Source organism: Chiloscyllium punctatum, chromosome 10 (genome assembly GCF_047496795.1).
Source record: "Chiloscyllium punctatum isolate Juve2018m chromosome 10, sChiPun1.3, whole genome shotgun sequence".
Lineage (NCBI taxonomy): Eukaryota > Metazoa > Chordata > Chondrichthyes > Orectolobiformes > Hemiscylliidae > Chiloscyllium > Chiloscyllium punctatum.
Genome location: NC_092748.1, coordinates 8,361,191 through 8,387,464, shown reverse-complemented (window position 1 = coordinate 8,387,464; position 26,274 = coordinate 8,361,191). Strand labels below are relative to the sequence as shown.

The 26,274-nt window shown below is 45.3% G+C and overlaps 1 protein-coding gene across 2 annotated transcripts in view; it reads right to left on the bottom strand.

Annotated features, from left to right (window-relative positions):
• cdk15 (cyclin-dependent kinase 15) overlaps positions 1-26,274 on the bottom strand; it is a 35,026-nt gene that overhangs the window by 5,765 nt on the left and 2,987 nt on the right. Inside the window, exons 2-13 of one of the 2 annotated variants that reach the window (XM_072578451.1) lie at positions 23,401-23,432; positions 19,917-20,066; positions 19,209-19,303; positions 18,960-19,039; positions 16,630-16,724; positions 14,517-14,579; positions 13,318-13,441; positions 12,584-12,704; positions 10,727-10,820; positions 10,147-10,210; positions 9,119-9,167; positions 7,216-7,355 (exon numbers count right to left, since the gene is read on the bottom strand). In XM_072578451.1, the coding sequence (XP_072434552.1) occupies positions 7,216-7,355; positions 9,119-9,167; positions 10,147-10,210; positions 10,727-10,820; positions 12,584-12,704; positions 13,318-13,441; positions 14,517-14,579; positions 16,630-16,724; positions 18,960-19,039; positions 19,209-19,303; positions 19,917-20,066; positions 23,401-23,432 (1,107 nt within the window). The remainder of the gene's footprint in view (positions 1-7,215; positions 7,356-9,118; positions 9,168-10,146; positions 10,211-10,726; positions 10,821-12,583; positions 12,705-13,317; positions 13,442-14,516; positions 14,580-16,629; positions 16,725-18,959; positions 19,040-19,208; positions 19,304-19,916; positions 20,067-23,400; positions 23,433-26,274) is intronic. The other variant, XM_072578452.1, reaches the window with a different exon arrangement.

Genomic DNA, 26,274 nt, shown 5'->3' with positions numbered 1-26,274 from the left:
ATTTCTGCTATCTTCCTCTGATTCTCCTGCCATGACTGAGTTCAGAGTAGTGCAGATGCATCAGGAGTCTGGGGTCAGGCAGATGAACATCATGTCCTGCCCAGCAGAACTGGGCATATTAGACTGGGAGACACATTACAGATGGATCACCTTTCTTGTCATGGGTTCTGGAGAAAGGCACTGCTCATAGTACTTCTCCATTGTTTTGTGAGGTTTGCTGAAGGATGTGGAAGTGTCTGAAATATACAGGAGCACAGGGATCACTACTGCACGATTAACCAGGAATTTAACCTCCTGCCTGAGATCCTAGTCTTCAAATGCTTATTTTCTCCTCAGTTGGCAAAAGGTTGAGATGGCACATTGGAGGTGATGAAGAACTTGGTTAGCTGTCCATGTCTTGCTTCATTGAGAGGAGGCTCCCAAGTCCATACTGTCCACATTTTCCAGGATCTTGCTGTTGACTTTAATCAATAGGAGCAGTTGTTCTTCATGGGAACTGATTTGAAGAGGACCCTTGGTTTTCTGGGTGTTTAGTGAAAGGTCCATTCAGTGAGCACTTTGAATGCATTCTTGCTGATTCCCCAGATTCTCCCCTCTACAAACTCAACGTCATCCCAAACTAAGCTCCTTTGTTTTAATTAATTTCCTTGTTCTCCACTGAATGTTCCCCTGGCTCCACCTGTAACAGGCCCACATTTGTCCTAGCTCAGCTTGAAATTTCCATACATCAACAAACCTTCTTTTTCTGCTTTCTTTATAAGCTTCTTAATCCTCCTTTGCTTTGGTTCTAAATTTCTTCCAATCCTCAGTCACAGAACATTTTCTGGCATGCTTATAAGCCACTTACTTTGTCCTAAGTCAGTCAATCTTTAACTTGCTTTCTTAGCCAATGTTGATTTTCTTGTTCCATTGAGCGTTTATGCCTTTAAGTAATATATACCCGTACACATAAAACAGGACAAATCCACCTTAGCTAATTATTGCCCAATCAATCAGTCTACTCTTGCACATCAGTAAAACGATGGAAGGTTTCATCAACAGTGCTATCAAGCAGTACATGCTCAGCAATAACCTACTCCGTGATGCTCCTGAACTCATTTCAGCCTTGGTTTAAATATGGACAAAAGATCTGAATTCCAGAGGTAAACAGAGAGTGACAACCCTTGACATCAAGGCTGCATTTGACTGAGCATAGTCATCAAGGAACTCGAGCAAAACTGGAATCAATGGGCATCCGGGGAAATCTCTCCACTGGTTGGAGTCATATCTGGCACATAGGAAGATGGTAGTGGTTGCTGGTGGTCAGTCATCTCAGCTCCAGGACATCTCTACAGGAATTCATCAGGTTAGTGTCCTAGGCCCAACCATCTTCAGCTGCTTCATCAATGACCTTTCCTCTGTCATAAGGTCAGAAGTGGGGATGTTTGCGAATGATTGTACAATATTCAGCACCATTCATGACTCCTCAAATACTAAAGCAGTCCATGTTCAAATGCAGCAAGATCTGGACAATATCTAGGTTGATAAGTAACATTTGCACCCCACAATTGATTGGGAAAAACCATCTCCACTTGAGCGAATCTAACCAACGGCTTTACTATTACTGAGTTCCCCACTATTAACATCCTGGGGATTTCCATTGAACAACCTACCATTTCTTTATGCAGAGAGTTGTGAATGCATGGAATACATTACCAGAGGTGGTGATGGAAGCAGAGTCATTAAGGACGTTTAAGTGACTGCTGGACATGCACATAGATAGCAGTGAATTGAGGGGTGTGTAGGCTAGGTTATTTTACTTTAGATTAGGAATAATCCTCGGCACAACACTGTGGGCCTAGGGGCCTGTTCTGTGCTGTACTTTTCTATGTTCTATGTTCTAAGAAACTCAACTGGACTCACCATATAAATACTGTGACTACAAGAGCAGTTCAGAGGCTAGGAATCTCTGAGTAACTCAGTTCTTGACTTACCAAGTCAGCAGTGTGATGGAATATTCATCACTTCCCTGAATGGGTGCATATCCAACAACACCCAACAAGCTTGACACCATTCTGGACAAAGCAGCCCACTTGACTGGCGCTACATCCACAAATATCCACTTCCTCCACTCTCGATGCTCAGTACACATTGCTCCTGTTACTATCTATAGGATGCACTGCAGAAATTCAGCAGGTTTCCTAAGGCAGCACCTTCTGGACCTATCTGGAAGGACAGGGCAGCCAATGCACGAGAACACCACCACTACAAGTTCCCTCCATCCTGATTTGGAAATATATCACTGTTCCTTCAGTCACTGGGCCAAAATCATGAAACTCCCTCTTTAACAGCATTGTGGGTCTAATTATACTAGTTGGACTGCTGCTGTTCAAGAAGGCCACTCACAACCACCTTCTCGGGGCAACTGGGGACAAGCAATAAAAGGTATGCAATTCATATATTCTAATGTCATTTTGTTGAGGGTTTGAAATTCAAACTAGTGACATATGGGTGTTGGTCTGTGTGAAGGGGTTTAAAAATTAACTGTGTCAGTCTTTCCAGAACCATGATTATAAACCAGAACATAGCAGGGAGCTGCAAGAACTGCTAGAGTATAAATGGAACTTTGTTTACGCTGTGTGAATTTACAACAGAATAGAAAAAGAATCAAACCATTAGCTGTAGCAAATCTAAGATGAACAAGTTTATTTTAAAATAAATTCAAAATCTTTTTGGGTTTTAGTTTGAAGGAGACTTGACTAAAGTCAGATGCAATCATACTCTCCTGAGAAAAGAAAGATTGTTCAGAGCAGTTAAGGAACTGAGTTCTCTCAGTGAAAGAGAGCAGTTTCTAAAAATTCCAGGCTGGGAGTGTATGCTTAAAAATCTGCAGATTATTTAAAACTGGGAAAGTTTAAACTCGCCGTTGTATGTGCATTCAAGGGAAAATAGTTCATATTTCAGGGTAGGAACTGAGAAGGAACAGTTATGTCAAACCTATATACTTGATGGGGGAGGAACATTTTCCTGGATTTTGATTAACCGTAAATTGATTGTTTTTGGAAAGTAGATGGGAATTTGTTTTACCGTGCATTTTAAAATCTTTTTAACTATGTTATATTTTGATAGCTCAGTTTATTTTATTGTGTTTTGTTTATGTTTTTAACTTATGTTGTTAGAACCAAATCTTCAGCCTTGAATGCTTAGTTGTCAGTGAAAAACCTGATTTTAGTCTGTGATCTGATTTGTTCGTAGTAATATCATAGAGTCATAGAGATGTACAGCATGGAAACAGACCCTTCGGTCCAACCCGTCCATGCCGACCAGACATCCCAACCCAATCTAGACCCACCTGCCAGCACCTGGTCCATATCCCTCCAAACCCTTCCTATTCATATACCCATCCAAAAGCCTCTTAAATGTTGCAATTGTACCAGCTTCCACCACATCCTCTGGCAGCTCATTCCATACATGTACCACCCTCTGCGTGAAAATGCTGCCCCTTAGGTCTCTTTTATATCTTTCCCCTCTCACCCTAAACCTATGCCCTCTAGCTCTGGACTCCCCCACCCCAGGGAAAATATTTTTTCTATTTATCCTATCCATGCCCCTCATAATTTTGTAAACCTCTATAAGGTCACCCCTCAGCCTCTGATGCTCCAGGGAAAACAGCCCCAGCCTGTTCAGCCTCTCCCTATAGCTCAAATCCTCCAACCCCAGCAACATTTTTGTAAATCTTTTCTGAACCCTTTCAAGTTTCACAACATTTTTTCGATAGGAAGGAGACCAGAATTGCATGCAATATTCCAACAGTGGTCTAGCCAATGTCCTGTACAGCCACAACATGACCTCCCAACTCCTGTACTCGATACTCTGACCAATAAAGGAAAGCATACCAAACGCCTTCTTCACTATCCTATCTACCTGCGACTCCACTTTCAAGGAGCTATGAACCTGCACTCCAAAGTCTCTTTGTTCAGCAATACTCTCTAGGACCTTCCCATTAAGTGTATAAGTCCTGCTAAGATTTGTTTTCCCAAAATGAGCACCTCACATTTATTTAAATTAAACTCCATCTGCCACTTCTCATCCCATTGGCCCATCTGGTCAAGATCCTGTTGTAATCTGAGGTAACCCTCTTCGCTGTCCACTACACCTCCAATTCTGGTGTCATCTACAAACTTACTAACTGTACCTCTTATGCTCACATCCAAATCATTTATATAAATGACAAAAAGTAGTGGACCCAGCACAGATCTTTGTGACACTCCACTGGTCATAGGCCTCCAGTCTGAAAAACAACCCTCCACCACCACCTTTGAGCCAGTTCTGTATCCAAATGGCTAGTTCTCCCTGTATTCCATGAGATCTAACCTTGCTAATCAGTCGCCCATGGGGGACCTTGTCGAACGCCTTACTGAAGTACATATAGATCACATCTACTACTCTGCCCTCACCAATCATCTTTGTAACTTCTTCAAAAAACTCAATCAAGTGTGTGCGACATGATTTCCCACGCACAAAGCCATGTTGACTATCCCTAATCAGTCCTTGCCTTTCCAAATACATGTACATCCTGTCCCTCAAGATTCCCTCCAACAACTTGCCCACCACCGAGGTCAGGCTCACCGGTCTATAGTCCCCTGGCTTGTCTTTACCACCCTTCTTAAACAGTGGCACCACATTTACCAACCTCCAGTCTTCCAGCACCTCACCTGTGACTATCAATGATACAAATATCTCAGCAAGAGGTCCAGCAATCACTTCTCTAGCTTCCCACAGAGTTCTCGGGTACACCTGAACAGGTCCTGGGGATTTATCCACTTTTAACTGTTTCAAGACATCCAGCACTTTCACCTCTGTAAACTGGACATTTTGCAAGATGTCACCATCTATTTCCCTACAGTCTATATCTTCCGTATCCTTTTCCACAGTAAATACTGATGCAAAATATTTATTTAGTGTCTCCCCCATTTTCTGTGGCTCCACACAAAGGCCGCCTGACTGATCTTTGAGGGGCCCTATTCTCTCCCTAGTTACCCTTTTGTCCTTAATATATTTGTAAAAACCCTTTGGATTCTCCTTAATTCTATTTGCCAAAGCTATCTCATGTCCCCTTTTTGCCCTCCTGATTTCCCTCTTAAGTATACTCCTACTTTCTTTATACTCTTCTAAGGATTCATTCGATCTATCCTGTCTATACCTGACATATGCTTCCTTCTTTCTCTTAACCAAACCCTCAATTTCTTTAGTCATCCAGCATGCCCTATACCTACCAGCCTTCCCTTTCACCCTGACAGGAATATACTTTCTCTGGATTCTTGTTATCTCATTTCTGAAGGCTTCCCATTTTCCAGCCGTCCCTTTACCTGCGAACATCTGCCTCCAATCAGCTTTTGAAAGTTCTTGCCTAATACCGTCAAAATTGGCCTTTCTCCAGTTTAGAACTTCAACTTTTAGATCTGGTCTATCCTTTTCCATCACTATTTTAAAACAAATAGAATTATAGTCGCTGGCCCCAAAGTGCTCCCCCACTGACACCTCAGTCACCTGCCCTGCCTTATTTCCCAAGAGTAGGTCAAGTTTTGCACCTTCTCTAGTAGGTACATCCACATACTGAATCAGAAAATTGTCTTTTACACACTTAACAAATTCTTCTCCATCTAAACCTTTAACACTATGGCAGTCCCAGTCGATGTTTGGAAAGTTAAAATCCCCTACCATAACCACCCTATAATTCTTACAGATAGCTGAGATCTCCTTCCAAATTTGTTTCTCAATTTCCCTCTGATTATTGGGGGGTCTATAATACAATCCCAATAAGGTGATCATCCCTTTCTTATTTCTCAGTTCCACCCAAATAACTTCCCTGGATGTATTTCCGGGAATATCCTCCCTCAGTACAGCTGTAATGCTATCCCTTATCAAAAATGCCAATCCCCCTCCTCTCTTGCCTCCCTTTCTATTCTTCCTGTTACATTTGTATCCTGGAACATTAAGCTGCCAGTCCTGCCCATCCCTGAGCCATGTTTCCGTAATTGCTATGATATCCCAGTCCCATGTTCTGAACCATGCCCATATTAGCTGGAATCAGAACAATGCTGAATCTAAAGTAGCTCTAAAGATCTCTAGTTGGTTCCTCAACACACTACTGTAGAAGCAACTACTATCAGTGGTAACTGAATCAGCTGCTTCTCATAAGAGACAGGAACCAAAGTCATACCCTTAAACATTCTCCTCGTAAACATTCTCAGTCTAGCCAAGACCTTGTGCAAACTTAAGTGCTCAAAGTGAATTTTGTTAAAAGATTGGTTCTGCGATCACTAAAACAGTCCCGCCGGTGTAGAGGTCCATTAGAACTCGGTGACCAACTAACCAGATGTTTATTTGGATGTTGCTGAGTATTTTAACTGTTCCAAACCAGATGTAGGTGGACTTTCCAAGATGTGCACTCTCCTGGATACAGGCGATTAGTTCTCTGAATCAATTTAGGTCCAAGCGGACTCTTGCTGTCTCAAGTCCATATAACGGCAGCAACTATAATAGTTTGGATCCTGAAGAAAATGTTGACCAAGGCTTGACACTGATTTGACATTTTGCTGTGGGCTGACCTAACGTCCCACTGTCCAGGATATGTCCTGAGTGAGGCTGTGCAATTACCTTCACTCAAGTGACGTTCCCCAAGCTCAGTCATCTGTCAGCCAGGGCTCCTTGATTGAACCCAGATTAACAGCGCCAATCAGGGAGCTCAGAGTCTACGAAGTCCACCTGGCTGACCTCATTACAACCTCTACAGGAGGGATGGCAACAAAAGCTCCTATGAAAAGTATAAATCAGAACTGGCATGGATTCTATCACACACTATCACTGGAAAATAACATAAAATCCATAACCCTGTAACCCACCCAGACGTTGACTCAGTCATTCCCAGTCTGTCAGTATTTACCAGTTCGGGGAGTATTTAGTCACATTATGTTATAGTTTACTCATTTAATTATGATCCTCTCATTCTGAATGTATTAATGTATTAATGTTCTACAATTCCTTCTCTTTATGATTACGCGTCATGATTTTCTTTTTTAGCTGTTGAGTGTTTGATTGACAATCCTCTTTGTTGCTTACATTTCCATTAATGCCACTCTCCTTGACAATCGCTGACCCAATCCCAATAATTTATTGATCTGCTGGTGAGGCAGAGCCAATGTCAGGGTCTGACAGGAAGGAAGATATACATACTGTCGGGGAGCTGGAACAAAGCAGGGGGTAGGCTGCTGAAGTATTCATGTGCCAGGGCATCCTCGGCAGAGCTCCTGTCCCGTGGGTAGCACTGGAGGAGCTGCGATGTTAGAGACTCCGCCTGAGGGACCAGGCCTAATCTGAGCAAAGGGAAGGAAAGGACCATTACGAGAGACAGAAGGCAACACTGCAGCAAAAACACCACCAGCACAATCCAAAACCAACAACGTGCATTTCTATAGAGCCTCTTCTAACATGGTAAAGTGTTTCACAGCACTTCCCAGGATCATCGGCAGATAAAACCTGGCCCCAAACTGCACAAAGAGATTAGGAGATCAAATTAAGGAAGCTGGTTTGAAGGAAAAACTTCAAAAATTGGGAAGACAGGTGGAAAGATCCAGAGGAGGAATTCAAAAGTTCAGGTCTTCATTAGACAAATAAACAGAGATACAGACAATCAGAAAGACACAGCCAGAGAGAAACAAAGGTGTATTTGAAATAGAGGAAGCAACTTAGAGAGAAGATTAAGAGACAGACGGAGAGCAACAGACACAAATCGAGGGAGGAGAAATGTGGATAACTGCACTGATTTGATTGTATGTTGGGATTTGGCAGTGAAATTGAAAATTTCATTCAAATATGTTGGGATCTATGCATTCTCAGATCCACACGCATGCCACTTAGAGTGCTGTATATGGGTCCTCAGATCAGAATGAGCAGACCAGAAGCAAAAGCAGCAGATGCCTGCTCACAGACCAGAATCTCTTCAGAAGAGACGAGGTGAACAAAGGAATGCAGCTTGCAGGAGACTATACCCAACACAGTGTGTCTGTAGCCAAAAGAGGAGTGTCTTCAATTTGTTGGAAGTCATGACGATCAGTGTCAGACATGTGCAGTCTGCTGGAACAAGAACTGCCGACTGGTCCCAGTGAAGTCAGACTTCACCAACTTTGACCTCTTGGAGTTTCAATCCTTCAAGAGACTAGGGTGATCTCACAGCTGGCTGCAGCTCACAGGTGTATAACGGGAACTCGTGGGTTCTTTGTCAGAATCATCAACAATGTTCACATTGATGCCAGTCAGAAATGGGGTGGCACGGTGGCTAGCACTACTACCTCACAGCACCGGGGACCCAGGTTCAATTCCAGCTTAGGGCAATTCTATGTGTGGAGTTTGCACATTATCCCCGTGTCTGCGTGGGTTTACCCCCACAGTCCAAAGATATGTAGGTTAGGTGGCCGTGGGAAATGCAAGGTTACAAGGATAGGGTAGGGGTTGGATCTGGGTAAGATGCTGTTCGGAGGGTCAGTGTGGACTTGATAGGCTGAATGGTCTGCTTCCATGCTTGAGAGATTCTATGATTCCATTAAACGAGTGGGTGCTGAGTTTTGCAGCTTTTGTTCACTTGCCACAGATATTGGACATCACTGACAACTCTTTCCATCACTTATTGATGGTACAGAGATGAGCAATCAATGGTTCTATTGGTCACTAATACTGATCTTCAATTGGACCTCTCAGGCATCTTGTCTCTTGAGACAGAGAATAGCTCCCCCTAACACCACAGGCAAAATAGGAAAAGTATCTGCAAGGGGGGTGGGGAGGGATAAACAGGAAGAAAAAGAGAAGGAAACAAATGAGGGGGTGAGTGAGTCAGAAAGAAACAGGGGCAAGAGAAAAGAGGGGAAAGGTGAGATTTTGAGATTGGATTAAGCTGGTGATATACTCCACACATATTTCAGTGGCACTTTTTCAAACTCAGGAACAGCCAAGATCTGAAAAATGAGAACCAGTCAGGAAAGGAATGGGAACATGGAGAGACAGCTTCTTCACCCAACGTGCCAGTGTCACAGATCCCAGACGGCAGCTCCCTGGTGTAGAATCATCCAAAAATGCCACTCACCTTTTCCAAACCTGGCCCAACTTCTGAGGTGGGTGAGGTATAAAGTGCTCTGCGAAGAATAAAGGAGGAAGCACATTTCAGGACTGATCTAATGGCATCATCAGTATATCCACCCACGTGTACACACAAACCAATTCATAGAACTCTTTCCAGCCCAGCACACATATACAGAAGTAAACATATAGCCCACATAGAATACCCCAAATAATCTAGCAGAAACTTTCCCACTATATACCCACACATTGACTCTCACATACCAACCCTTACAGAATGCACACAAGCACCAACACACACAAAAGTAAACACATACTTACACCCACCACCCAGCCAGACCCAAACATATTACTGTGGGTGAGCCTGATGGATCAGCTCAAAACTGAACCCCAACAAGGGACATCACTCAGAGCGATTCCCAACATTTCACCCCTATTAGATTAGATTACTTACAGTGTGGAAATAGGCCCTTCGGCCCAACAAGTCCACACCGCCCCGCCAAAGCGCAACCCACCCATACCCCTACATCTACTCCTTACCTAACACTACGGGCAATTTAGCATGTCCAATTCACCTGACCAATTCACATCTTTTGGACTGTGGGAGGAAACCGGAGCACCCGGAGGAAACCCACGCAGACACGGGGAGAATGTGCAAACTCCACACAGAGAGTCGCCTGAGGCGGGAATTGAAAACTCATGTAGCACAGACTGATCCCAATTATATAACACAGACTGAATGCCCAATACATCACTTAGACCTAACCACAGATATTGCAAACTGAACCCCAATATCACTCAGACTGAACCCCAAAATGAATCCCAGTATATCATTCAGACTGAACCCAAATATCTCACCCATTCTGAACCACAACACATTACAGACCGTTTGTCAATATATGACCCAGACTGAACCCCAATGTATCAGTGAGGTTGCATTCCAACATATCACAGACTGAACCCCAATATCTCACTCAGACTGACCCCTTCATGACAGATCTTTCCACATGGATGATTGATTATTAAAAGGTTTACCTGTGCGATAGTTTGGGAGTGCTGTGACTCCGGGCCAACTCTCTTCTGTGGGAAGTCCCAGTACCTGGAAACAGAGATTCCCCAGTCAGATTGGAATGTTGACCACACACTGCCCTCTCAAAGCCTTTACGTTGGTGCATCTAGTTCCAGCACAGTTCAGACTCATCATCGACAATGGGGACCTCACTCTCTGTACTTTGAACTCCATAGTCAGGGACAAAAGAGAGGGTCTCAGATTCCACTGACCCACCGAGTTTCAGACGGACGGGAATCCTATTTTCCAGAATTATTTCTGGAAATAGGCCTGTGCCAATCTGTACAAATGCAAACCAAGGTCAAGTGACATTACATGTCACTACAGTCTCTGAACTCTAAGACCTCTGCAGCCCTGCCTCATTGTGAACTGAAAGGAATTGTGGGAAATAAAAAGGAGTCACTGTCCTGCTCTAGGCCAAGTTCAAACCAAGGCCCTTCACCTAGTTTCAATGTTTGGAGATTCACGCCCTCCCTTAGCCTGAATGGAGTTCAAACCCCAGTGATGGTGTCTTCCCGGGTTAACACAATATCCAAAGTCACTTACTGCCCAGATTCTCTGGAGCTGCTCCATGATATCAGACACACCAGGAAAAGCTGGACAGCCTTCCACCATCTCAATGAATATACAACCTGCTCCCCTGCCAAGGAAGGACACAATTACTCGCCATCGTCAACACTACAAGGCAGGAAACAGTCACACATCCAGCTTGTTCCAGGAAATTTGGCAAAATCAAGGCACAAATGAGATCTACACATCAGTATTCTCACTGGTGAATGTGTGGGACTATGGGCATGCAATCCCTATGCATCTCCCTGAGATAGGTGGGTCGGGGTGGGGGTGTGTGGGGTAGTGGTAATAGTTAATTGGTTTGATGTAAGATGGGTTCCTACAGCTTCCAGTTCTGCTCAAGAAAGGCTTGTTAGAATATGAAATGCTAAAGAACTAGAGACCCCATTCATTCAAGCATTTAGGACACTAAGACACCGTTTTGTGATGATAAAGCATTCAGGTGGATTGTGTAACCATGGTAACAGTATCACTGGGAGAGATTGACAAGCATGAGTACATCTTTTTGGCTCCACTTTTTCTAAAGTCTGTATTATGTTTCTTTTAATGCATTGTAAATTAGTGATAATAGATATGGAATGTCAGCATTGAAAACTAGAATTGGTATAAGTATTCACAGTAAAGCATTTAGAGTTATTTGCTGTGTGAGGTTGGCATGGTAACACTTTGTACCCGAGTCTTATCGTGAATAGTGAACACACTAAGAATCCTAATATAAAGAATTGTGATGAATCATTGATTGAGCAGGCATGTTGGATTGTGCAACATGAGTTCTTTAAACTCAAGGATCCAACTCTGCAAAATGAGGCCAACTCTACAAGGAAAGATCTTGCAGGGACATGATAGGGTGGACAATGGGAAGGTGGTTTCCCTTGTGGGAGAAACCACAGGTACTGAATACAGGTTAAGAATGAGGGGTCTTCCTCTTAAGATGGAATGAGAATTTTTTTTCTCTCTCAGAGGGTTGTTTAGGCTATGGAACACTCCTCTCCAGACAGCACTAGAGGCTGGGTCTGGAATATCATCAAGGCAGAGAAGTGGTATTGAGAACACAACTCTTATCAAATGGCAGAGTTAGCTTGAAGGCCTAACCAGCTCCTTCATGTTTCTGCATTTTGTCATCTTTAACATTGGTATTTGCCTCACAAAATGAAACAAGAAAGCAGTAAGTTAGTTCCTCTCAACCAGGCCTGCGAACTGAATTCGATACCTTGGAGTTGGAAGAATAGCCCAGCTCCCCATTACCCCAGTTGTTACCCTGTGCCTCTTGGCTCAGCATGCTGCTAGCAAGTGCTATCCACATTGACAACAGGAGAATGCCTACCCTCAACTGGAGAGTTAGATGGTGGGGTTGGGGGGGGGGGGGGGGGGTGGACACGGGGGGTGGATCTGTGGATGCAGATGGGGTTTGGGATCACAAGCCTGGGCAATTAGACTTTGTTCATACAGGGTCAAAGTCAGGAAGCATACCTTCACATGAAAGGACGGGGAGAAAAGGAACTACATACCTCACCCCCCCCCCCCCCCCCCCAAGCCCCCAAACATCATAGGGACCGCAGGACAACTGAAAGTTTCAACACTGAGGCTGCTGGATGTTTGTTGGTTAAGAGTATAAAGGATGATGGAGTTAAGTTCGATAAGATCTAGTGGAATATTGGGGCAGGCTATCCAGGGGATGAATGGTCTCCTCCCATTACTAACTGTCAGTGAGGGGCTAAACCTAGACTCCACCTCCAAGGCTCCCGCCACCACCCAGCTCAGGGAGCAAATATTCCTGAATGTATCCCGGAGTCACCACAGGTTTTCATTGGAAAGGATGTGAAGAGTCCTCACCAGATGTCCAGGGCTGTGGAGTAATCGGTCGCCCCAAGGAGGACGTCTGGAGGTCGGTACCACAACGTCACCACCTGGGAGGAGTAGGTCTGACTGGGCACAGACTTCGCTCTTGCCAGTCCTGTTGGTCCGAACAGAGAAAGAACTGACTGTGAGAAACTGGTTCTGAGACAAGGGAGCTGATAGAATGGCTGAAGCCATCTGTTTCAGGCATGCTCGGGTGTACGACGAAAATGCTCACCAGAGGATTGAAGGTCCAAAAAAATTGATTTGTTCGCGCAGGGTAAACCGAGGCCACAGAGTCTGGACAGTTATTGCAGAGAACTCTTCATCAACTCTCCCAGTGAAAGGTGTCGATCAGAAACATTCACACACACACACATACATGCATACACACACAGCATACAGGCAGAGAGGCGCACGCACACAGGTACATATGGGCAGAGAAAGAGGCATGCACATGGGTACATCCAGGGAGAGAGAGAGACAGACAGACAGACAGACACGCATACGGATGCATACAGGCAGAGATAGAGAGGCACACTCAGGTACATACAGGCAGAGAGAAACATACACACACACATACAGACGAAACCCAAGCATGCATATAACGCACATGCAGGCAGAGAGGTGAACACACTCACATTGTAACACTCAACCCCTTCTCCCACGCACTCAGACACAGACCCTTGCCCACTCTCTCTCACACACACACTCACATATAATGGACTGACCGAAGTCCGCCAGCTTGAGCTCTCCAACACAGCTGATGAGCAGGTTCTGTGGTTTCAGGTCACGGTGAAGGATGTGGCAGTGATGAATGTACGCTAGGCCTCGCAGGAGTTGAAAGAGAAAGAGCTGGAAGGGAAGAGAGCTGCCTGTTTGTTATTCAGGAAACAGTGCAATAACAGGGCTCTCAGGGCTGAGCCTGGCCCAGCAGGGTGACATGAGGAATGGTCACCATAGGAACAAGAACAGGTTTCACTACATGTCCTGTTTATTTGAATCGTTGTCAGGATTCGATCATAAAGGCTACTGGAATGTTGATCTTTTTCCAAAGGGACAGGAATACAAAGGGAAACAAATACACTTCAGTTGTATCCAGCTTTAGGTTGATCACACCTCGGCTAACTGTGGTGGGCACTGCCAAACAAGCTGAGGGAAACCGATACCGAACCTACAAAAACAAAAGTAGCTGATGGAATGGCTAAAACTACAGAATGGTTTCAGGGCCAGCTGAAAATAAATGATGCTCACGTGAGGAAAGAAGATAGCAAAAAAATAGTTTATTGATACAGAATCAGTCAGAATAAACTGATGTCACTGGAATGTGTTTGGAAGCAGGATGTACAATCAGTTCTGCTCTAATGTATCTTTCATTAACACAAATCACTGCAATGCGATTGGGTGAACAGGGAATGCTGTTTCTAAAGCGTGTGTTGGCTATCACGCGATTGGATTGGCAACACTGTTTATGGTGCTGTTTATGTTGTGTGCTTTCTGTACACTACTGGGTGACACAGGAACACAACTAAGGCATTTTGGAAGAACTGCCTGTATAGGCCTTGGAAGAACTGCCTGTATAGGCCTTGGAAGAACTGCCTGTATAGGCCTTGGAAGAAGTGTAAGCTGATGAAGCTAACGAGTGACTGTCACCACTGCTAATGGAACCATGGAGTGACCAATTGCAATGGAGTTTCACTCCAGTTTGTGTGAGCACCTTCAGGGAAGGGCAGTGACATTCAGAGTGTGAATGAAACACAGTAAGATGTGCGGTTAAGGTACGTTATTGTCGGGTTAATCCAGCACCTATATTTTACGGGATCAACTCAGGACTCATGGTTGAATGGAGGATCACGTCCTCACCCTCACTCACTATTACCAGCCTTAGTTAATGGGAGGGGGAAACTCTGCACCTTGAACCACAACCTACCTTGACATTGTGTGTGTGCAGGCCTCCTGGGTGCTGGGTCATGTACTGTGCGAGGTCAGTTTGCTAGAAGGAGGAAGAAACTGGAATGAGCTGTAAGTAACACTGAGTAGCAGTGTGATACCTTTCTTGGTCAGTTTACTTGTTGTTATTCTTAATCTTAACCTCTGAGGGCAATTTTCTATTTACTTCAGTATCCCTTCCTCCCTCTCTTCTTTAAGCACATGAGTAGGAAAAGGGGAACAATACTCAGCTCCTCAAGCTGACTCTGCCATGCACTAACACCATCGCAGGTCTGACTGGGCCTCAATCCACTGGCCTGTCTACACTGTAAAATATTTAGCTCCCTTGTTAGTCAAGAATTTTGATTCTACGTTTGCCTCAAAAACATTGCTTAATCCCCCAACCGCCGTTGCTCTCTGTGAAAGAGAGTTCCATAAACTAATGACCTTCTCCACATTTGTCACAATAAGGAGACCTCTTTTTTTGAAACTATCCCTTAGTTCCAGTCCTCCCACAAGGGGCAAAATTCCTTTCAGCATGCATTCTGTCAAGTACCCTCAGGATCTTAGATGTTCCCTAAGATCACCTCACATTCTTCTAAACTCTAAAGCGTACAGGGCCAACTGGCCAATTCTTCCCCGGAAATTAACTTCTTCATCCCAGGAGTCTATAGGCACAAACTGGACAACACAGAAACAGGCCATTCGGCCCGTCCGCTATGTGTCTGTCAGCCTGAGAGAGGCTGGTTTCTTATGGATCCCACTAACTTGCTTCTGTGCCAGCTCCCTCGAGCTTCCCACTCTGACAAGGAGATGCCCACACGTTCAAACCCATGTTGGTGCTGATTTGAGCCCACCACCCAAAAGCTTTCACTCACAGACCCACGCACACACACACAAGGACATTGCCCACCTTTCTCACCCCTACTCAACAGGCACTCCATCCGCCATTCCCATCTCCAGTGGCCCCTTGCTTCTCGCTGGATAGATTTCAAGATCCTTAATGTTGTCTGCAAGTCTCGGCATCCCGCTAACCACCTCTGAGACACTGGCAGCTCTCAACTGCGAGCGCCAAAATATCAAAACCCTCTCCCTGCTACCCCACCCCCTACATCTTCATTTCCACCAAAACAAGATCCACAGTCACATCCGTCCCTTTTCAAGCACGTCCAAGGAAATCTGATCCACCCCTTGATCGCAAGTCACCCCCTCTCTATCCTCCCAGCTCCATGGTACAGTGCTCTATCTCCATGACACATGGCATCTGTGCCTCATCCTCTCAAAACTCTTTCTCTTCTTGTGCGTTGTGAACATCCACACTAGTCCTTCATTAGTGTCTGAGTACAAACTGTTCTTCTATGGTGGTTCTGGCAGTTACCATGTAACTGTTGCATATGTGCAACCACATGACAGTCAACAAACTGTGCATCATTCCTGGGACAACGTCTACTGGGTGTGATGCAAAGACCAGTCACAATCCAACTAAATGGAAAAACAGTCTCGAGGGGTGAATCGCCCTTCGATGGCACCATGTTCCTGCTTCAGTGGAAATCCAATCTCATGTCTCTGAAATCCTCTGCATCCCCAGAACTCTTGTCTCTTGTACAACCTCAATCTATTTCTCCCCCTCCATCGGTGGTCATGTCCTAAGCTCACAAGGGCCTGAGCTCTGGAATTCTCTCATGATCCTTTCATCTGCCTCTCCTCCTTTAAGACATCTCTTAAAACATAGGGCACTGGAGCAAGCTTTTGGAAACCTGTCCTATATTGCTGGATGTCACATTTTGTCTGATGACACTCATGTGAAATGCCATGTGTAGTTTTACTATATTAAAGGTGCTATACAAGTTGTTAACTCAGGGCATCAAATTCCAAATTCTGTCCACGGACTTTGTATAAATTTTAAGTTTTGTTCACGAATGACTAACTTACACAGTCCACTCTTTCCAGTCTCTGTGCTATTAAAATTGCTTTCCCCTTTCATGTTTGCTTCTGAATATAAACTGATGTTGAATCAGCACACAGCAGATCTGTTTGGTTTATGCGCGCACGTGCGCGCGCGCACACACACACACACACACACACACACACACACACACCAGCTGTAAACTCACCACATATTCAAAAACAAAGGTCAGAGTCTCCTGCGTGTGGATGATGTCATGCAGAAGCACAATATTGCTGTGTTTTAAACCCTTCAGTAGCGAGGCTGCAGACATGATGGAAAAAGCATTCAGAGACAAGATTGTTTTTCGGGAATAGAGTAAAGGTCATTTATAACAGCAAGTCTGCCCTGTTACCCTGCAGCATTCACTCACACTGATCCACCAAACTACACTGATTAACTGTGTGAGAACACTCCATCATTGTACCATCCCCCACTGTCGTGAATAACATCATGCATAACATATCCTCACTCTGTACCTACACTTGCGACTATGATTTATGATATACCATTCAGACCTTCACTCTGATCCATCCCCTGCCGCAATGATGTACAGTACATGAAATACACCATTGCTCTGTAGCCATCCTCAATGGGGTGAATTATAGTATATATAACATATCCCCAATCTGTACCATCCCTCACTGCAATGAGTAATGGTATTTCTAACATTTCTTCACTTTGTACCTACTCTCACTGCAGTGAATTACAGTAAATATACGCATGCTCATTATAAGTTACCATCACCACATTATATATATCATAGCCCCATTGTATAATTATTCACTGAAGTAAATTATGACATACAAAACACACCCTCAATCTCTACCATTACTCACTGGAGTGGATTATGCAGATTTTCACTTTATCCCAAACACCTCTGCTAAACATTAAAGGTTATTATAACACACCTGCATTCTGTATCTATACACTGCAATGATTTATATTGCCGGTGTATTGAATATATATTGCATACCTTCACTTAGAACTACCCCTCATTGTAACGACACGCAGTATATGTAACACACCCTAACTCCAAATTATTTCTCCCTGGACTAAATTACGGTAGATATAACACACATTTCACTCTGTATTACCCCTCACTAGAGTGCCTTACGGTAGATATAACACACATTTCACTCTGTATTACCCCTCACTAGAGTGCCTTACGGTACATATAACACACATTTCACTCTGTATTACCCCTCACTAGAGTGCCTTACGGTAGATATAACACACATTTCACTCTGTATTACCCCTCACTAGAGTGCCTTACGGTACATATAACACACATTTCACTCTGTATTACCCCTCACTAGAGTGCCTTACGGTAGATATAACACACATTTCACTCTGTATTACCCCTCACTAGAGTGCCTTACGGTACATATAACACACATTTCACTCTGTATTACCCCTCACTAGAGTGCCTTATGGTAGATATAACACACATTTCACTCTGTATTACCCCTCACTAGAGTGCCTTACGGTAGATATAACACACATTTCACTCTGTATTACCCCTCACTAGAGTGCCTTACGGTACATATAACACACATTTCACTCTGTATTACCCCTCACTAGAGTGCCTTACGGTACATATAACACACATTTCACTCTGTATTACCCCTCACTAGAGTGCCTTACGGTACATATAACACACATTTCACTCTGTATTACCCCTCACTAGAGTGCCTTACGGTAGACATAACACACATTTCACTCTGTATTACCCCTCACTAGAGTGCCTTACGGTAGATATAACACACATTTCACTCTGTATTACCCCTCACTAGAGTGCCTTACGGTAGATATAACACACATTTCACTCTGTATTACCCCTCACTAGAGTGCCTTACGGTAGATATAACACACATTTCACTCTGTATTACCCCTCACTAGAGTGCCTTACGGTAGATATAACACACATTTCACTCTGTATTACCCCTCACTAGAGTGCCTTACGGTAGACATAACACACATTTCACTCTGTATTACCCCTCACTAGAGTGCCTTACGGTAGATATAACACACATTTCACTCTGTATTACCCCTCACTAGAGTGCCTTACGGTACATATAACACACATTTCACTCTGTATTACCCCTCACTAGAGTGCCTTACGGTACATATAACACACATTTCACTCTGTATTACCCCTCACTAGAGTGCCTTACAGTACATATAACACATCCTCACTCTGAAACACACTTAGTATTGTTAACTACAGTATAGATAACACACCCTTATTCTGCATAATCCCACAATGACACTAATTATAGTATATATAACTCACCCTCATCACTGTTCACACCCCAACCACATTGAATTACGGTACATATAACATGCACAAGGTATAGTCACTCACTGCAGATAATTATGGTTAAGTGTAACTCACCCTCAGCCTGCATCCACTACTTTGAATTATACACTTATTCTGTAGCATCCATTACTAGATTGCATTATGGTATATATCAAACACCCTCACTCTATACTTACCCTCACGGATTGCGGTGAAAGGCACACCTTCTTCCTCTTGCATTTTAATCACCTTCAAGGCAACAAGATTGCCATTTATCCTGCACAGACCAAGAGGATGGTTAACATCTGTTTCGACTTTTCTTAGTGCATTTCTTCTCTTGGAGGAAGACTGGGGAGTTGGAGGAAGGTTTGGAATGCTGGGGAACCTAGCCTGGAGGGGTAGGTGAAATGGATACAAGGAGGATGACTGAGAATATTACAACCAACCTGCTGATCCCCTTGTACACCGTGGAGTAGGATCCTTCCCCCAGTTTCTCCAGGTTTAGATAAGAGGCCGCAGTCCCAAATCGTAGGCCACTTCTCTGGAATAAATAAAAACATTACAATTTCTTGTGATGAAAGGCTTACATTTCGCTAGCACCTTTCATGGCGTCAAGACATTCTAACGTGCTTTACCGGCAGTGAAGTACATTTTGAAGTGCAGCTACTGTTGTAATGTCGTAAGTGTACCTGCCAATTAGCATACAGCAGGCTCCCACTGACAGTGAAATAACGGCCAAATACTCTGCTCTAGTGATGTTGGTTGAGGGCAGGAACGTTGGCCAAGACACCAGGCAAAATGCGCCAGCTATTCCGAGATGGCAGACACGGCCACCCTTTTTAATGGACTGTCTGAAAGATGACATCTCCAACAACGCTGCACTCCCTCAGTGCTGCGACCTTGACTTTTGTGCTCAATTCTCCGGAGCAGGACTTGAACCCAGAACCTTCTGTCTCAGAGACGAGAGTGGTGCCCACTGAGCCACAACTGACACTGTTCAACCCACGGATAGGTCCAGGGAGGGCTACAGGTTTGGGACAAGGGGAAACATTGCAACGGTAAAAGTCATCATAAGGATCAGTGGATTTGGGGAGGAGGCAACCTATTGGACAGGTAGTGGCTGTTGTATGGAGATTAGTGTTGATGCAGCGTACCCATTGGTGGCCCTGGGTGTAGTTCTTGCACCCTATCGGAATGCTGTTGCTGCGGCTCCTGTGCCTGCTGGGTTTTTGGGCCTGCAGTGTGTGGTACAGACGGGGCTCGCAGACAAACGGACTTCTCGGCGACTCAGCAACCTCAGTCAGCTGCAAAAAGAGAAAACAGCGTTCGTATCGAGACAGTGTTGGGACATACGGTGAATAATCACCCATTGCTGTGACAAACATCAGCCTCAAAACAGCCCACTGACCTCCTCCCTGGTCAATATCACATGATCGCCAGTGACAACCCCACCTTTCCTGCCCCTGCAGCTTGGCTCAGTGGGCAGCACTCTCTCTGGGAAAGAAGGTCGTGGATTCAAGGCCCGTTCCAGAGATTTCAGCGCATCATCCAAGCAGACATAGGTCAAGACTACCCAGGCTCCCATAATGGAGGGGAAGGAGGGAGGGGAGTTGTTGTAATGAGGGATCTTCCAGTTCCTACAGTAAGGGAAAGGCCTGGTGTTAGGGGTGCGGTTACCCCAGCTCATGTGGGAGGGCCCTGTTGTTGGGGCAGGGTTACCTTAGCTCAAAGTGGGAGGGTCCTGTTGGGGTGGTCATCTCAGCTCCTATTGTGGGTTGGGCCTGTAAGGGGCAGGGTTACACTGTTCAAAGTGGGAGGGGCCTGCTAAGGGTGAGGTGACTCCATTTCCCAATGTTGGAGGAGCCTGTGGTGGGAGGGGTTATCCCTGTTCCTAATTTGGGAGGAGCCTGCTGTTGGTGGGGTTTTACCCCAGCCTCTAATGTGTGAAGGGCCTGTTGTTAGGGACAGAGTTAACCCAGCATCAAGTGGCAGGGGGAGGATACCTGTTGTCAAAGGGGGATTACCCCACCTCCTAATATGCTAGACATGTATTGTTAGGGAAGTGGTTACCCCTGTTCCTAATGTGGGAGGGGCCTGATCTTAAGTGGGTTACCCAACTCCTAGTGTGGGAGGGGCCTGTTGTTAAGGAAGGGTTTGTCCAGCTCTGACTCTGACTGAAGTTATTGCCAGACTGAAAATAGTGATAATGACCCACAGTGATTAAACAATTAAAACAATACCCCTATTGGGACCCGTCTCTTTACAACAGATCACATCCTGCTGTCCAGGTGCTGCTTGAGAACAACATTCCCCAATCTGCCAGGATAACCTAATGTATATACTGTAGACATTCAACAACTGTTGAATACAAGGTTAATAACTCAAAATATACACAGCCAAAAATTCACCAAACCTCCAGAGTTAAAACCCAAGCAAGGCATTCGATGACAATAGTTCAATCTGAAGATCTCAAATACAAATTAATAATTGTGGTCATTTTGAACACTGTCTTAATTCTTGGTCTCTCTGAGACTGTGACTCCCCTTTGCTGCTCCCTCCCTGTGGTCACACCCTGGGAACATTTTACATGAAATTTGCACAGAAATTGCGGCTCCAAAAGAGACCATTTGGCCCAACCAGTCTACACAGCAGCACTTATATTCCACTTGAGCCTATTCCCAAACCTTCCTCATCTAACTCAATCAGCACAACTCTCCATTTGCTTCTGCTGCATAACGGTTCCTCTTAAAAACATCCTTGTTCGGTGATAGCCAACAGGCTGGAGTTACCTCAAATGAAGCTTGCCCTCCATTCCAAACATTCCCCAGGCTGGAGTCAGAGGCTGAGCAGGACCAGCAGCAGATTCTTCCCCAGGTTCTCCACTTGGACATTATCTTTCTCACTGTACAGAACCTTCACAGCTAGACGTCAATCCCTCACTACTCAGTCACAGGGCCACAGTCCCATGATTTGTTACAACAAGGCTCTCTCTCTCTCTCTCTCTCTCTCCCTCCCCTCTCTCTCTCTCGTCGGGAGATGAAAAATGACAAAACAGATCAAGCATCAAGCCCAGTGTTTACCAGCTCCTGGCCAGTCAGGATGAATGAATAAAGCAGGGATATCGGACAAGACCTCAGGAGCTACCCTGATGAGATAACAGGTAATTGACTGCAAGTGGGGACAAGGAGAGAGCACTTCGAGGTGAGAAAGATAAAATGACAATAGAGCAAAGGGCAGAGGAAATGGATGGAGTCAGGAAAAGGACTGGGATCGCTGCATTAGTTTGGAACTTTGCTTAGGAATAGCTGGAAGGTTGGAACAGGAACTCAGTAGAGTGGGGTTACAGCCAGGGAGAGGGGTGAAGAGTTAGAGATTGGAGGTGGGGGGGTGGGAGGTGGGGGGGTGGGAGGTGGGGGGTGGGAGGTGGGGGGTGGGGGTTGGGGGTGGGGGGTGGGGGTTGGGGGTGGGGGGTGGGGGTGGGGGGGGTGTGGGGGGTGGGGGGTGGGGGTGGGGGGGGGTGTGGGGGGTGGGGGGTGGGGGTGGGGGGGGTGTGGGGGGGGTGGGGGGGGTGTGGGGGGGGGCGGGTGGGGGGGGGTGGGGGGGGTGTGGGGGGGCGGGGGGGGTGTGGTGGGGGTGTGGGGGGGCGGGGGGGGTGGGGGGTGGGGGGGGTGTGGGGGGGGCGGGTGGGGGGGGTGTGGGGGGGCGGGGGGGGCGGGGGGGGGGGGCGGGGGGGGGCGGGGGCGGGTGGGCGGGGAGCTATTTCCGAAGGAGGGAGAGCTGGAGCTTAACGGTGCTGGGGGGTGGAGACCTATTGCCCAGGCAACTAACCATTCCTCGGTCAAGGAGGAGCTCAAGACCCAAGGAATGGGTTAAAGCCCAGATAGGGGTTGGGGCTAAGCCCAGAGTGTGACGGGCTGCAATAAAGAATTTGCCGGGCCAAGAACCAAATGAAGTGGACCATAGAGCATAGGGAGGAGCTATAGCCCAAACCAGGGGGAGTGGTGCCTGGTCCTAGGGGAGGAGCTAGAGATCATTGAGTGGAGTTACACCAGAGTGGGTGGTGTCAGAATCTGGGAGGAAAAAGCTTGAGAAGAGGGATTGGGGATGGCTAGGGAAGAGGGGATGCTGCTGGGGGGGGGAACGGTGGAGCTCAAAAAGAAGAGATGGAGCTCTAGACATGCTGGCTAGATGGATGAGCTATGGTTAGTTCGGAGTTACAGGGACAGGGTGGGGGAGTGGGTCAGGGTGGGATGCTCTTCAGAGGAATGATGCAGACTCAGTGGGCCACATGGCCTACACCTGCATTGTAGCGATTCTATGACTGTAACTAAGAGGGTTCGGGGCTGGGGGAAAGAGGAGACGGAGCCAGAAGTGAGGAAGTGGGGATAAACCCCAGTGGGCCCAAGCACAGAGTTGGGATTCAGTCAAGTTGTGGTTGGGTGTGACAGGATCCAGGAAGAGTCCTGTACTATCCTCTCTATATCCGTAACCTGCTCAACACATTCAGTGTCGTCAAACCCTCAATCTGCTCCCGAGATAAACGATAGAGGTCAGTCTTCAATAACCCAAGAATCAATTAAAAACCCAGTGGCAGTGAGGGGCTTAATCCCACTATCCGTGAGCAGCAGAACTTTTTACCTCTTTGTATCCAGGGTGTCGCTGGGTCAGACCTGTTAAGAATAAATAGCAAAGTGAGTGTTCTGAAGGACTTGGTGAATATAGCCAATGACTAAGAGAACAAGGAACAGCAGGAACAGAAATAAGAATAGCAAATGTTAGAATGTCACTACACATCCCTCAAAATTTGGCCAACAGTTACAACAACAACAGCAACTCACAATTATATAGCTCCTTTAAAATAACAAAACCCCCCAATCCACTTCACAACAGCACAACGAAACAAAAATACAACAATTTGTCTTATAGGGTCAGGTGATCAAAAACTTTTTGTAAAAAGGTAAGTTTTAAGGGATGTCATTAAAAGAAGAGGTAGAGAGTTGGAGAGGTTTGGGAAGGAATTACTGAACGTAGAACACATGAAGCTGGCTGAAACCACAGTTACTAATGGTAAAATAATTCGGACACACAACATGCAAGAGACCAGAAGAATTGTAGCTTTGCAGAGATAGAGAGGGGTGACGCCATTTAAAAGCAAGGGTGTAAATATTTAAATCAATGAGTTGCTTAGCCAGAAGCCAATGTTGAGCTGGTGAGCAAAGAGTTGGTAGGGGAATGGGGTTTAGTGCAAGAAAGGATATGGGAAGCACAGATTGGGATGACCTCAATTTTACATATGATATAACATGGGACACCATCCACCAATGCACTGGAGTGGTCAATGGTAGGAACACAGCAGCAGGAATAATCCACTCAAGTCCTTGAGCAGGTTCTACCATCCTAGATCATGACCAATTAACCACCTTAAGACATTTTTCCACATTGTCCCCATATCCCGATATCTTTAAATATTGAAACCTATTGAGCTCAATTCAATGATTGAATCTTCACAATCCTCTGGGGTAGAGAAATCTACAGATTCACTACCCTTCAAATGAAGAAATATCTCCTCATCTCAGTCCTAAATGGTCTGCCTCATATTCTGAGATTGTGTGCCCCTGGATGTCGAACCCACAGCTTGGGAAACTTCCTTCCTGCATTTACGTGTTAGGAATTCTGTAAGTTCCTATGACATGGCCTCTTGGTTCTTCCAAACTCCAGGGAGCACAACTCCAGCCTGCTCCCTTTCACCTCAGATACCAATTCCATGGCCACAGGGATCAATCTGATGAACCTTCACTGCGCTTCCTCTGTGGCAGGTATATCAGTAAAGGTCAGAGTGTGGGAGACTTTAGTGGAGTGAGATGAAACCTGAATGAGACTGTACTTGGAAATTTGGTTTAAAATGGGAATTCAACTGACAATAGGCTTGTAAGTAATTTAAAACAGCCTAATTAAAGGAAGTAATTCCTGCCTGATTCTGGCTGTAAGATTCAAGCACATGAATTTCCTTTATCTAAATGAGGTGCTGATCACTGTAGCTAAAAGAGGTCTCTGAGCAGATCCATATAAGAAAGGGAATTCCTCTACCGCAATGTCAAGAGGGGGCACAGTCAGGGTGTAGGAGTGAGGTGAAGGCTGGGTGAGTCACTATCCTCTTGGAAATTTGGTTCCAATTGTGGGAATTCAGTGCAAAAAAGGGGCAGTGGTGCTTTAACTAAGGTTTCACTACAAGGAGTGAAGAGGTAAGTGGGAGAGGATAAAGGTGTGGATTGAGAGGCCAACCTACAGTGAGACCATAACCAGAGAGCCTCACAATTCACAGCACAAGGCGAGAACAAGGGAAGAAGCTGATAGCTGAGTAGGATTGGTGAATGTTTCTAGTCTTTCAGGTACAGGTAAGGTCTTCAGTTTGTATTTAGGTACCCAGTGGGTTTCTTTCTCACATCTCTCTTTCCTTATCATGGCTGCTTAAGAATCAAATTGGTACTGGTGAGTTTTAGATTATAGAAACAAAAATATCATTACAGTAAAGTGTAAAAATGCAGGGAATCTAAAATAATTTATTTATTTATTAAACCAAATACAATGGTGAAGGTAGGATGGGTGATGTATTGCAGCTACAGCATGTGGACACTGCTGGACACCAATGTGAACACGTCTGTAGCAAGTGTTGCAAAATGAAGAAGTTCCAATCCGAGGTAAGGAAGTGAAAGCTGAGCTGCAGTTGTTGTGCCACATCAGGGAAGCGGAAAGTTACCTGGACACTTTGCTCTTGAGACCAGTCAGACAGCCTTCAGACTAGATAACTCAAAACTGGTCTGCAATTCAGGTCAAGAGGGTAAAGTCGGTATGAGGACAGGGGGTGGGATTGCAACTGAGGAGCCTTGACCCTTGCAGTTGTCCAACAGTTATGAGGCAAGCTGTGAGGATGGCAATGGAACTGCAGGAAAGATGAGTAAACTGACCATGGCACTTTGGTACAGGAAGCCATTTAAGTGGGGGAGGAAATAGGGGATAGAATAATTAGGCGTAAGCCATAATTAGCCATAAGTGGGCGTCCCAAAGAATGTGATGCCTGCCCAATGCTGGGTTAAGGGCATCTTCTCCAACACGGAGGGGAAGTTGGAGTTGGACAGGAGGGATCTCGTTGTTGATACCAGCGACATTGATAGGACTGAAAAGGAGGTTCTGCTGAAAGTTTTTAAGAACTAAATAAGAAGGCAGAATCTCCAAGATGATGTTTTCTGGATTACTGCCTGAACCACAGGCAAACTGAATTAGGGTAAATAAAGTCAAGGAGTTTAAATGTCTGACTTACAGGGGAAAGAGTTTGGGAGAGGGGAAATGTAGGCTTACAAAGCAAAAGAGCATTGCAGCATTACAGGGCAGCTGTTTGGATAACGACATCCAAAGTGGGACAGACTGTACAGAAAACACAGAAAAAGTCCCAGAGGATTGTGAAACTGTCAATGTAACACATTTTATTTAGAAAGGAAAAGAAACACGAATCAG